This window comes from Sinocyclocheilus grahami, unplaced genomic scaffold (assembly GCF_001515645.1).
Source record: "Sinocyclocheilus grahami isolate Dianchi unplaced genomic scaffold, SAMN03320097.WGS_v1.1 scaffold225.1, whole genome shotgun sequence".
Lineage (NCBI taxonomy): Eukaryota > Metazoa > Chordata > Actinopteri > Cypriniformes > Cyprinidae > Sinocyclocheilus > Sinocyclocheilus grahami.
In genome coordinates, this window is record NW_015505404.1 from 1,752,777 (window position 1) to 1,765,279 (window position 12,503).

At 36.5% G+C, this 12,503-nt stretch overlaps 2 protein-coding genes across 2 annotated transcripts in view; both read right to left on the reverse strand.

Moving 5' to 3' along the window:
• Positions 1-9,400: 9,400 nt before the first annotated feature.
• On the reverse strand, positions 9,401-10,436 carry LOC107596966 (uncharacterized protein C15orf61-like). The gene is made up of 3 exons (XM_016287843.1): positions 10,328-10,436; positions 9,763-10,128; positions 9,401-9,662 (listed from the first exon to the last, which is right to left on the reverse strand). Exons 2-3 carry the CDS (start codon positions 10,103-10,105, stop codon positions 9,535-9,537), a joined length of 471 nt encoding a protein of 156 aa, XP_016143329.1. The 5' UTR covers positions 10,106-10,128; positions 10,328-10,436; the 3' UTR covers positions 9,401-9,534.
• Positions 10,437-11,058: 622 nt separating this feature from the next.
• iqch (IQ motif containing H) overlaps positions 11,059-12,503 on the reverse strand; it is a 24,728-nt gene continuing 23,283 nt past the window's right edge. Inside the window, exons 17-18 of the mRNA XM_016287880.1 lie at positions 12,470-12,473; positions 11,059-11,535 (exon numbers count right to left, since the gene is read on the reverse strand). Coding sequence (XP_016143366.1) covers positions 11,401-11,535; positions 12,470-12,473 — 139 coding nt within the window. The 3' untranslated portion in view covers positions 11,059-11,400. The remainder of the gene's footprint in view (positions 11,536-12,469; positions 12,474-12,503) is intronic.

Sequence of the window (12,503 nt, forward strand, 5' to 3'; positions counted from 1 at the left end):
TTGGAAATCCCCCAGCCCCCCCCCCCCCCCCCCCCTAAAAAAAAAGACATATTGGAGCCCTACGGTTGTGATTTTCTTCTTGCTATAGATGCATAAATAAACATAGAAATAAATACACAGAGGACACAGGCTGTGAGTGGCTGGCCAAGTGGGGCAGCTGTTATTAAAAGGGCTATTTATCACTGTCACCCTGCTCAGGTTTCATCCCTATCTGCCCGCCAGCGTTGTCACTAGGCCGCACAGGAACAATGAGGCTCATCCAAGCACACCCAGCCCCACTGTTTGCACCCACACACATATACATAGCCTCTCTTTCCTATACATTCACATGCCAAAATCAGGCTTCAACTCAAAATGCAGGATTGCATGAAAGGACACATGGCTAGTGCATTGATATGAAATGAGCATATGCAATCTATAGCTGCCGCAACTCAAAGAAAAGACCCTGGAAACCCATTTCAGACCCCCTCCCTCACACAACAGCACCTTTTATTTTACGCTCCGGTGACTTATCGATTATAGCAACAATTACCCACTAATCTCTGCAGGTTGTGTTAAGTGAATACCCCTTTGTTGGACAATAACTAAACAGGGCTGTTGTATAAACCTCGTTGCCTGAGGGTTCAGGTCTGCACGCTTCCAATCACATCATTAAATTTACATATAGGTAATAAATTAGCAGCCGCGAGACTCCACCCATCAATTACTTTATCCCTGAAGAGGGACCATGATAGACACACACTTGGCTTTCCAGGTCAAACATTTACCTTGGTTTAGGTCCTCACAGACACTAGTAAGCCACACCTTTGATTTAAAATTACAGGGTGGTTGCAACTTTCACATTTTTTTGTGAAACCAGAGGCCTCATATTCATCGAAACTGAGGGTGCACATACTGCATTTGATTTTTACATATTTAAAAAAACATTAGGGCATCTGCATCTTAACTGAAAACTGTAACAGTCATTTTTCAGGGTCTTTATGATTGGGATTATCAATAAATAGTTCCATTTGGTGGATTTCTGAAAAATAATGCCCATAAATGTCATTACATGCCTGAGCATTCAAAACAAAAAATTCTGAGCACAGATGTAGAAACTTGCTTAATGTACTGTTTGCATAATTACTGATATTAACTTTTTACAGCCAATTATTCGCAAGAGAGAAATGCATTTTGTACTATGTAAACTATTATAATCTAAAATCAGAATTAAATTATTAAACAATATAAATAATTGAATAAATTGTTTAATAAATAAATAAAAATCAAATAAAGAATAAAAAACATTATTGCACAATGTCTAATTGCAATGCATAAAATGAAAAATAAAAAATGGAATAATTTTAAGGTCTCTGTCCAAGTTCTATTGTCCTGTATAGTCACAGTCGGCATCGCCTTCATTCATGAAGCTGCTGGACTGTGTAAAGCTTAATCAAGTGCTTGCTTAACCAACTCAATCCTCCTTAATTCCTATTAGTTTAGCATAATAGCAATCCTCTCATCTGGAATTAGCGACAGCCCAGCAGAAACCTTCCAGTCTCTGTGGAGCAGCAAACAGTCCAGCCAGCACATTCACATCCAATTCGATATGTATGTACATACAAGTGTGTAGATGAAAATGGTTAAAATTCATAACCCTTGCATAAGACCCCCATCAAGTCTGCTTTACACCTGTATTACATTTTCCTCTTCAATCAGCAGCTTTTGGGTCGAGCGTACGACTCGTACTTCCCATGAGAAGCAGAAAGCCATTACAGAGAGCCAGGGCTCATTTGCAGAAAGATTGGAGATCTAACATCACATTTGAGAAAAAAAGAGAATGAGTATCAAAGTGGATAACAGGAATGATTTATTTCACTTTCTTTCCTCCACGTTTTTTTCCCTTTGTAAAGGATTGCTCTTTGCTGCTTGCTCTCTGAAAAAGTGTATTTAAAGTGGATGGCTATTTCACTGAATGCAACTATAAGAGCTGCGATGGCTAGACACGATTTCTGCTGTAAATATAAGAATGCATATATATGGATGTATAAAACACAGAAACACACATACACATTTCTAAGAGGAATAAAAATCTTGACCTTCGCTAGATGCCGTTAACCTCCAGCTAGAGAGAACGTGCCCTTGGAACAGCAGATGTGTGAACTTTGGCGACCCTTTGAGATGGTCGATACACATTCAAGAGGTGAATCAGTGTTAACCCTCATGTTGTGTTCCAGTCATTTTGACCTGGAGAGGATTTGTTATTTTCCGAACATGCTAGTTAATGCTTTTGCATTTAACTAAATCTTAATGACTTTGCTCACACAAGGTATAACAACCTATCAAAAATGTTTTGATAATTTTTGGACTTTTGGGGGATTTTGTGATGCTCCTAGTCAAAAATGAGCAGCCAACAAAAATTGCATTAAATTTATCTTTACACTATATTATTACCAAACACTGGATTCAATCTTTTTATCAACTTGCTTTCTTTCAATTAGCAAAGGTTTTGTATTTGATCGCAGGCCTCACTGATCTGAGATTATGCACCTTAAGTTTTTAAGTGAACAATAATTTTGAGTGAAAATTATCCACATATAATTTTTTTCCCCCACTCAAAAACGGAAGTACGTAAGTTCAGATAAATGAGTCCTACGACCAATCAGTTCCAAAACCTGTTCTAATTGAAAGAAAACAAGCTGACAAAAAGACTGTACCCCAAGATTTGTTGATAATATAGCATAATCAGACATTTACAAGCAATTATTTAAAAGGCTGGTTATTTTTGGCCTGGGAACACCAAGGAATTTCAGCACAACACAAGGGTTAAATAAGTATAACCTACATCATAAAAACGATAAAAGAAAGTGAAAGCTGGATTAAACCACAGAAACAAGCTTTACGTCATTCATACTTATTTTAAATATAAATATAAACAAGCCGTACCACCTCAGGTTCCTTAGACTAGCGTAAACTCCTTCAATAAAAAAAACAACAGAATCTGAATGCAAAAACAAAGCATTAGTTCAGAATATTGTAATAATGCTTTTCTGAAGAACAGATATAATGTAGCCTGTGGCAACAAGGGCATCGCTGCACACTAGCAGGGGGTAAAAGACAAACTTGGGGCGGGGGGGAGGGGGCTGTCTGGTTTTTAATGACCCAAAACTTTAAATACTGCATAATATATAATAAAATGGAGAGTTCATTTAACTCTCACAATAATTCATGGAGACACCATTAGTATCCATTATTCTTAATGTCAACACTGTAAACAGTAAATATGAGCGAGGCATCTTCCAAGCTCCAAGGGAGAAGCACAAGTGAAGTTGTAATCAGCTCGAAGGAGAACCAAAAACAATGCATTAAGCTAAATGTTTGAAAATATCAAAACAGAAAACATGAATGCAGACAACGCGTTAAAGATTGCACGGATGTGTCAGTCAGATGATAAGCCATTAACATAAAGCACGTATTAACACGCATTCATAAATAACATCATCTGCACTGTGCACTTCAAATGAACAACTTTTTAAATGAACTTCTGCATTAATTAATGTTGCATTTATTTAAACACCAACTAAAGAGCGCTTGAGAGACGGCCTTGAGGAATTGTTCTGCGTGAATCGTAAATCGCTTGCCTATATCCAGACTTGAAAGGGTCAGTGCCTCGCATGACTGACAGCCACTGGAACCACCTGCAGCCTGTAGCTGTAGAAATACTGATTGGCACAGTGGGCATGCTGCCTTTCAGCTGGCCTTTTCAAAATAAAAAATGCAGAGAGGGGGGAAAAAAAAGGAGAAAGGAAAATAAAATAGAAATATAGAGCCACTTGTCATCCCTTCCAATCTGCTTAGTAATGAGAAGGCTTTCCCCTCTGGGTAAAAAGATCTGCTTTAATAGATTTTTAATGGCTTTTCCCCTCTCTATAAGAACCACTCTCAGCACCCAATAGCATGTGGGAAAAAAACATCAAGTAATTCCAGCCTCAGTGGTGTGAGGTCAGCAATTATAATACACAGAAATCACTAAGGCTTTAACAATTGCACTAAATCCATTTTCATTTTTCTGTCTGATAATGCTATGCTAACATGATGCAATAAGGGAAATCTCTATTAAAACATACTTACTATCACAGGGCTTTAGGGAAGACCAGGAATGGTTGTAACATGGGGTCAGTTGTAACAACAACAACACTTGGAAAGTACAGCGATGAAATCGCCATCATACATGACTTCCTTCCTCCTAAGCTGGCAGTTGAATATAAAATATAAAGGATTAACATGGCAGTATAAAGGTATAACATTTCTGATTGATCAGGTTAATGCAGGCAAAATAACATAATGGCATCATATGAATCAGATTCTCATTTAATTTAATATGTAACAATTACTCAAAACTATCACCTAAACGTTAAAAACAAGCACACACACTTAACTAGATATAGTATGGCAGAGCAAACAGAGAGGTCTGTAACACTAATGGCAATTTATTTAAAATCATCTTACAAAAACTTGGAGTGTATAAGCCAATATCTGACAATTGTGAAAGTGATTAAAGCTGTCTTTACACAGCAGAGTTAATGCTGCTCTGTGCCTGCTCAAAGACTAAATTCAGCCTTCCCAGACCCACCACGGCCTGTAGTATCAAAGTGTACAGTCTGTGTAAATGCATTTACAAATGCAAAAGCCACCTCTTATTATATTTTCTCTTAATATTTTTTTTAATGGAATGCTTAAAATGGAATAGGGTGGGGGATGTAATAATATAAGCACATGTAGAAATTGAAACTGCCCAAGTTACAACTCAATTTCTGACAAAAGCACTCTTTGTACTTGACATTAATTTACATAGTTTAGGGATAAGTTTAAGATTTCAAAACTTTAATTTATGGCAGATAAATATGGAAAACTCTTGAAGTTTGAAATAAATGGTGTAACCAAATAGGCCAATTGAGTTACAGTCATTAAAAAAAAAAAGTGTTATAGGTGACCCTGGACCACAAAACCAGTCTTAAGTCGCTGGGGGTATATTTGTAGCAATAGCCTAAAATACATTGTACAGGTCAAAATTATTGATTTTTTTTTTTATGCCAAAAATCATTAGGACATTAAGTAAAGATCATGTTCCATAAAGATATTTTGTAAATTTCCTACTGCAAATATATCAAAACTTAATTCTTGATTAGTAATATGCATTACTAAGAACTTCATTTGGACAACTTTAAAGGCGATTTTCTCAATAGTTCGATTTTTTTTGCACCCTCAGATTCCAGATTTTCAAATAGTTGCATCTCGGCCAAATATTGTCCTATCCTAACAAACCATACGCCAATGGAAAGCTTATTTATTCAGCTTTGAGATGGTGTATAAATCTCAATTTAAAAAAATTGACCCTTGTGACTGGTTTTGTGGTCCAGGGTCACATTTAACCACTCAACTTCACCTACTACTACTTGTAGACTGGATCCAGCAAGACAATGGTATTTGTGAAACTGAAGTTGGTTAAAATAATCCAAACCAAGCAACTGACAAAAATCTAAGTAAACAAATTATATTCTGTATATTTACCTACAAGACAGTCACATGACTACACTCATAATAGTGATCCTATTCTACAAAAGAAAATCTCTTTCCACACTAAAATGAACTTAATCAGAATTTAGGACTGCAGCCAATACTGTAATATCACGAGAGACAAATGCAATTAATACACTGGCAGATTTGTGACATTCTTGAAGATGTCCTCATGAATGTGATTCAGTGAGCTATAATTGCTTACCTTGGTTTGTCACCATCATTTAATGACTTCTGACAACAGAAGTTCAATTCCAAACCTATTTGTCTCAGTACCTCTGTTGACATGAAGATCATGGCATACCTGGAACAGATGACACAAACTGTAATGCAGCTGACATCCCCCTGCAGATAGAGCACCCTGCGAGGCAGAGGAGCCCGTAGTTGGTCTGGGAACTCAATGATAACCTTCACAGAATTAGCTGCAGGGGTTATTCATACAATAATTGTTTCTGCCAAACACATACATCTCCATGTCAACCAAATATTAATGTGATTTTTCTTGCTAAATAATAGATTATACACCATGTAGCTCCGAACCCCCCCCATAACCTTCACAGAATTAGCTGCAGGGGTTATTCATACAATAATTGTTTCTGCCAAACACATACATCTCCATGTCAACCAAAAATTAATGTGATTTTTCTTGCTAAATAATAGATTACGCACCATGTAGCTCTGAATTTTCCCCTCTCATATCACAATCAAATCCAGCTTTCACATTTTCATTAGTTACCTAAGATGTAAATAGTGTTTGTATTTAAAGATTTCAACTTGGTCTCCTTTATTTGCATGTAATTGAACTTGTTAATACAAGTGCTTAATCCTTTGTTGATTAGTACCTTATATTCAAGAGAGGGTAATTTAGACCTCCAATTACAAACACGAGTCTTGATTGCACGGCCCTTAAAACAAGGCACTGATCTCTTAACGTGGCACCGTTAAATTTTCCGTTACTTTACAGTAGCCAATTTGCTGCTCCGTTATCCTAGACCGTTGACCGAGGTGAGGTGTAAGTGATAAGCACCTGCTCAGACTAATGTCATCTGTGGCTTGGCACCACACTTGTGGGCCTGACCAAAAACAGGAACACCACGACATGGGCTTGAGTTTCTCAGAGCTCACGTCAGCCTGTCAAAGCCACAAAGGCCTGGCCTGTCACCGCGCTGTGATACTCTACTCCTCCTCCAGGTCTGCTACAGTATCAGCGATGAGGAAAAGGTCAAAGAGTCAATGAGGAATTAAGACATGCTTCCCTGAGCATTCCCCACGCAGCATTTCAGCACTCATGCTAACTTACATGAAAAGGAAAAGCTGGCTGTTCAGGCTAATCAGATTTTGCTGCCTGTCTAAATGATTCCATTAAGGCCAATTAGCCCCCTCACTGATGATGTAATATAGGGGCTGCCTGCCTGAATATATACTGGGAATAAGGAGGCAGGTATGTAATAAACTCAATGATAATGATAGATAGTAATACGTCATTTGTTTTCAAATTTGATAACATTTCTTTTTAAGGGTTATTGGTAACTCATTATAGGCTACAGGGTTTCTACAGGTTTTTGAAGGTTAACTTAAGACTTTTAAGACATTTTTAAGACCAAGTAAAAAACATAAGGAATAAATTAAAGTGAACACGTCAAAATATACTGTAAATGTAAGTTGTATTAACAACACTTCAAACATTCAACAAATTTCCAATACTTTTTACTTTAACCATATGGAAATAACTTTTACTGTATCTTCTGATCAAATTGAAAAAAGTAATGTTCTTCCTCAGTATTTTTGTTGTTTCCACTGCAAATGTTTAAAGATTTCTAAATCATGAGAACTGAGAAGCAAAATGTCAAAATAATGTGAGTTTATGATTCAAACAAGAACAAATAACTGCCAAAGGGGTCAGAAAAATACACCTAAAACAAGAATAAATATTCCCTTGAATTAGGTATACACTCAATTTTGTTCAGTTTCATATCTTCATTTTGCATCTCAAATATGATTTAAAGGGGTCCTATTATGCTCTTTTACAAAGTCTTGATTTTGTTTTGGGGGTGTACTAGAACATGCTCTCATGCTTGGTGGTTTGAAAAACGCATTATTTTTCACATAATTGACATTATTAAAATACCTTTCTCCCCAGCCTGGCACAAACGGCTCGATTAGTTCCGGCTTTGATGAAGGTCCGCCTTCCGAAAAACAAAATGTGTTGTGATTGGTTAGCTGTCCCAGTGTGTTGTGATTGGCGAACAGCTTAGACGGTGTTTCAGTACAGTCCCTTGCTCCGTCTTTCAACAAAAGCTTTTGGCGAATCTGGCACTGTACTCCCTCGTGTTGTGGAAGCTGTCCTCAGTAAAATGCGCAGCACACAATAGAAAATTGGGGTTATAATGCTCAGGAACAGAGTTAAAAAATAAATTGCAACCACTGTTTCCTGACATCATCCGCTTTCGGAAGCCCAAACGTCTTTGGATATGAAAAAAACAGTGTCTCAGGCAGTCGCACACCGGACAAGAAGCGCAGCGTCGCGCCACGTCTTTAAAATTTGAGGGAATTATTTTTAATGATATTCTAATGAGCCGCTTTGTGATATCACAAAGCCCGGAAAACAACGCTGTAGTCCAAACGAGCCGATCGTTGTAGTTCTTGAAAAAGGATTTTTTAAAAAACAAAATATCTCCCTTTGGAGCGGACTTTGAGATTTGTAACTTTCTAGATCTTTTTTTATGCCCAAACATACACACTACACACTGACTAAAATTAAAAAAGTGAAAAAGCATAATAGGACCCCTTTAAGAATGTTTAGGTATTTTCACAGGAAAATGACAAAAAAAATACTGAGAAAGATATAAATTTTCATGCAGTGCATTCACCATTTAATGCCGTGACTTTATGAATGTAAGACTCTCTGCTCCGATTTAAGATCTTTTCAAAGACTTAATTTGGGGAAGGGTGAATTAAGACTTTTCAAGACCCACGGAAACCCTGTTATAACCATGAAATGCCATAATTCATACTAGATTTAGTCATTACACAATGACTCAGTCAAATCAAAATCCCTTGGAATTATGGTTTGTAAGACAAAGGCCAAGAGGTCCATTGATTTACATGTAATACATGAAATGATTACTTTGGTACTGCTTCCGGCAAGGCCAGAAAATCGAGGCCTCTGATAAATGTGCTCAGCAGAAAGCTTTGAGAATCAATATGGTAGTTTGTCAAAGCCGATCTCAGAGGTAATGTGACGAAGGATCCTGCAGAAGAGAGCCAGAGTCAGCAAAGTACATTATCAGAAATCAAAGCATCTGAGAATGACAGGGGGAGGGGGTTAAGGGTGGGTCCTGAACGAAGGCCACACTTCCTCTATTGTAATTAAAAACCATTTTATCAGACCTGTCCTCCAAACAATCCCTCTTGCTAACTATTGACAATAAGCCAGGCAGGGCGTGAGCTCTAATTTGACTTTAAATAAATGAGCTGAAGGTATTTAAAATTCTGCATTAGCTTTAGGGAAGAAAACAAGTGGGAAAACAAGGAGTTGCAGAGCTTGTAAACTTCAAAGAAAACATCAGATGCATCACAATAATGCCTAATTATCACGATAATGGCAGAATAATCTGCATACCATGCGTGACAAATCCATTTAATATAAAAAAATGTAAATCTTTTGACTTGTCAAAGAAGTGCAATTGTCAAAATTCAAAATAAACTTGCCTATTTATACCAAATGGATGAGCGACACAATAGCCAATTTGATCAAAAAATAAAAGACATATAATAAAGTCCATACCTTTACCTTGAAAATATTACATTTTCTTGAACATTCTGATCAAAATTTTAATCAGCAGTTTTATTTATTTTTGTTGCAAAAGTGCATTTCAGGTCGCTCTTGGCCATTCGTACAAGTTTTCAGACAGTCGGTGACAAACATTTTCTTGTAAAACTCAAGTCCTTCTTTTCAAATACTCATTGTCTCTGATATTAAAACTGAGCACCCTCCACCTCCTTGTATGCAAAGTAAACCGTAACAGGTCCTGCAGAGGTCTGAACTGTCTCTGTCCCTCCAACTACCATCCATGAACCCAAGCCATATGCCAAGCATGGGATACCTTGAAGAAAGAGAGAGAGAGAGAAAAAAAACATTAGAAATGTACTAGTTTGCTGTCAGAAACATAAAATAAAATATGTGTAACTAATACTTTAACTGACCTAGATTGATGAATTTCAATGCCCCAAAAAACTTATTTTCAAACTCCAGGTTCTGTGGAGGTGCTTTGGTGCAGTGGTATTTGATAAAAGGGAAAGCACCGGTCCTAAGGGTGTGGTAGTTCGCTCCCTGCACCTGCCAGTTGAAGTTGGACAGACCGAACTGGTCGTTGATGACATCCCGGTAGCGCACGCAGAATGAAGTCCAGGGCGGCAGCGCGCGCTGCGTGAGGTGACATGTTAGTACTTCAGAGGCGGCAGGACGAGGCGCTTTAGTCCCAAAGCTGCTGGGGAACAGGGCCACTTTTAGAAAGCCACCGTGGATTCTGCGTAGAATCTCTGTCATAGCCGAGTAAACCTTAAAGTGGTCTAATATCAAAAAAGACGTTTCAAGAGCAACTGTTGGCGAGTCACATCATTATTTCATCACGAGTAATTAATAAATTAATTAATTAAGCAACGTAAACCATTAATAAAGAACATCAAACCTAACCAAACTGCAGTTTTGCAACCTATAATCAGGCCAATACTGCCGAAACTTTGAGAGAGAGAACGTTATACAACTTACCAGTGCGGCTTTCAAACTAGTTTGACAAACATTTATATTATTACTACATTGCTTTTACGAAAGTACGATTAATGAGCTAGTTTTGTGCAGAAATATAAGAGGCGTTCAATACAACCTTTAATGGTACGATTAGTATCTACTCCGGGAAGAAACAACCGAGCGCTTTTTTGTTCCTATTTGCCCTATGTATGTAGTATGTATCTTCATTCTCATGCACACATAGACTTCCATTCATAAATGGAATTACACATAAAATACAATACAGTAATAGAACAAAAAATTGGATATTTGAAATATCCAATGTACTTATTATATGTCCAATATATATATATATATAATATCCAAAATATTGGATATATTAGGCTAAATGTTTAATAATTGTGATTATTTTATATGTTGGTCAGTCTATATAAATTAAACCCATATCTGGAGCCAATTACATACCAACTCAACTTAAGTTTGTTTATTTTTTTTATTCATCAGCTGGTCACAGCCAAATATAACTGGTTACAGTAAGATTCAATCACTACGCTTCAGATATTAGTCTTTTAATATTTAAAAGGTTTTTTGATTTCATTAAAAAAAAAAAACTCCTGAATCCACGAAAACGTTACAATTTATTGAAGGTTTTCTTGAAATAACTTACAACAGATCCAATTATTATCTGGCTGTTGCTACTGTTAAAAACGATCAAAATGTATTATTTTTGAGTGATTATATTTTAGGTACGCATTATATAGTTTACTGATTAAGCAACATTCCTCTCTTGTATCTCTAGCTATTAAGAGCTAAATGTCATGAATGGCACATGTAACTTAAATGTAATTATCTTGTTCACATTGTTAATCTTTCTAGGTATAAATGTCCAATATTTTAGATCACTATAACAATGTGATCTAAAAATGTCATGGAGAAATCCACTCAAGCAAATTTATACATGCGTGTATCTCCTTTTAATGTTACTGTATGTTAGCCACTTTACAGCTATAACCAAGATCTATAGAATTGTTTGATAACAGCAATTATAACTGAATGTGTAAATGCTATTGTATGATACTCTAGAAGCATGTTGATTAATTTAGGGTTGATCTGTGAGGTTTATGAGATGATAACTGTTCGCTTTCGGCTGCAGTAATCTCTTCTTCTTGAGATGTGGTTTGGTTTTGTATGGTCATGCCCAGGACTTCCTCAATGTCCTTGATAAGGTCCTTATAAAAGCAAACAATAGCAGATATTCAGTCAGTATATGTCTGACTACTGTACAGATCCTAACCTCTAGCCTCTGGACAGTGAATGTTTTTTTTCTATAAAATTAAGTAACATTGTGTTGAATGCAGCCATTTAGGAAGTGTCAATGAATCTACAGTTCACTCACAGTATCCAACATTGTCTACAGAGTTCTACATTTGAATGACTTCAGCTGCAGATAGTATAGATAGAGATAAAGCATTGACTTTAATAAATGAATACCTTGTGTATTGTATAACATGTTATTATGACACACAATTGACGTTTTCTCAAAACATATGCTCAAGTATGATGAGTTCTCACCTGAATTTGACCAAAAGCTCAAATTCACTGCTCTTCGCCCCAAAACGTTTCAGCAAAACTTTGGTATAATGTTGGTAATAATAAACTTGAGTTATAATACTAACAATAATTTATTTAGAATAGCATATTTAGAAAAGATTGCAACAAACAGTTTGGTGCAAACTGGAAGTTAACTATTTTTTTCGCTGAACCTGTATGGCCCAGTCTATTCATCATTTGTCAAAGGTAATATGCTGCCAATTGTTGTCCCAAATTTCAATTTGACTTGAAAAATATGAGATTATTAAATTAAACAACTTTGAACACTATGAAGGATGAAGTTTATTATTACTAGCATTACACTAAACTTTTGCAGAGCCTTTTGGAGCAAGTGGTGGAGGGAACTTGATGCAACTCCTCTACTGAGTGACTGATTCTATACTGCTGCAGTGTGGATATATTTTTGTTAATTATTTGATGGTCATAATTAATTCTTTGTCTTTGTAAAGTGACACTGAGTGTTCGAAAGGAACTAAAACCATGATATGTTATATGGTGAAACCATCAAGAATCATTGTGATTAATGTCCAACACTCTTAGAAAAAAAGGTACCAAACTGTCATGGGGTATTAATATGTATTAATAT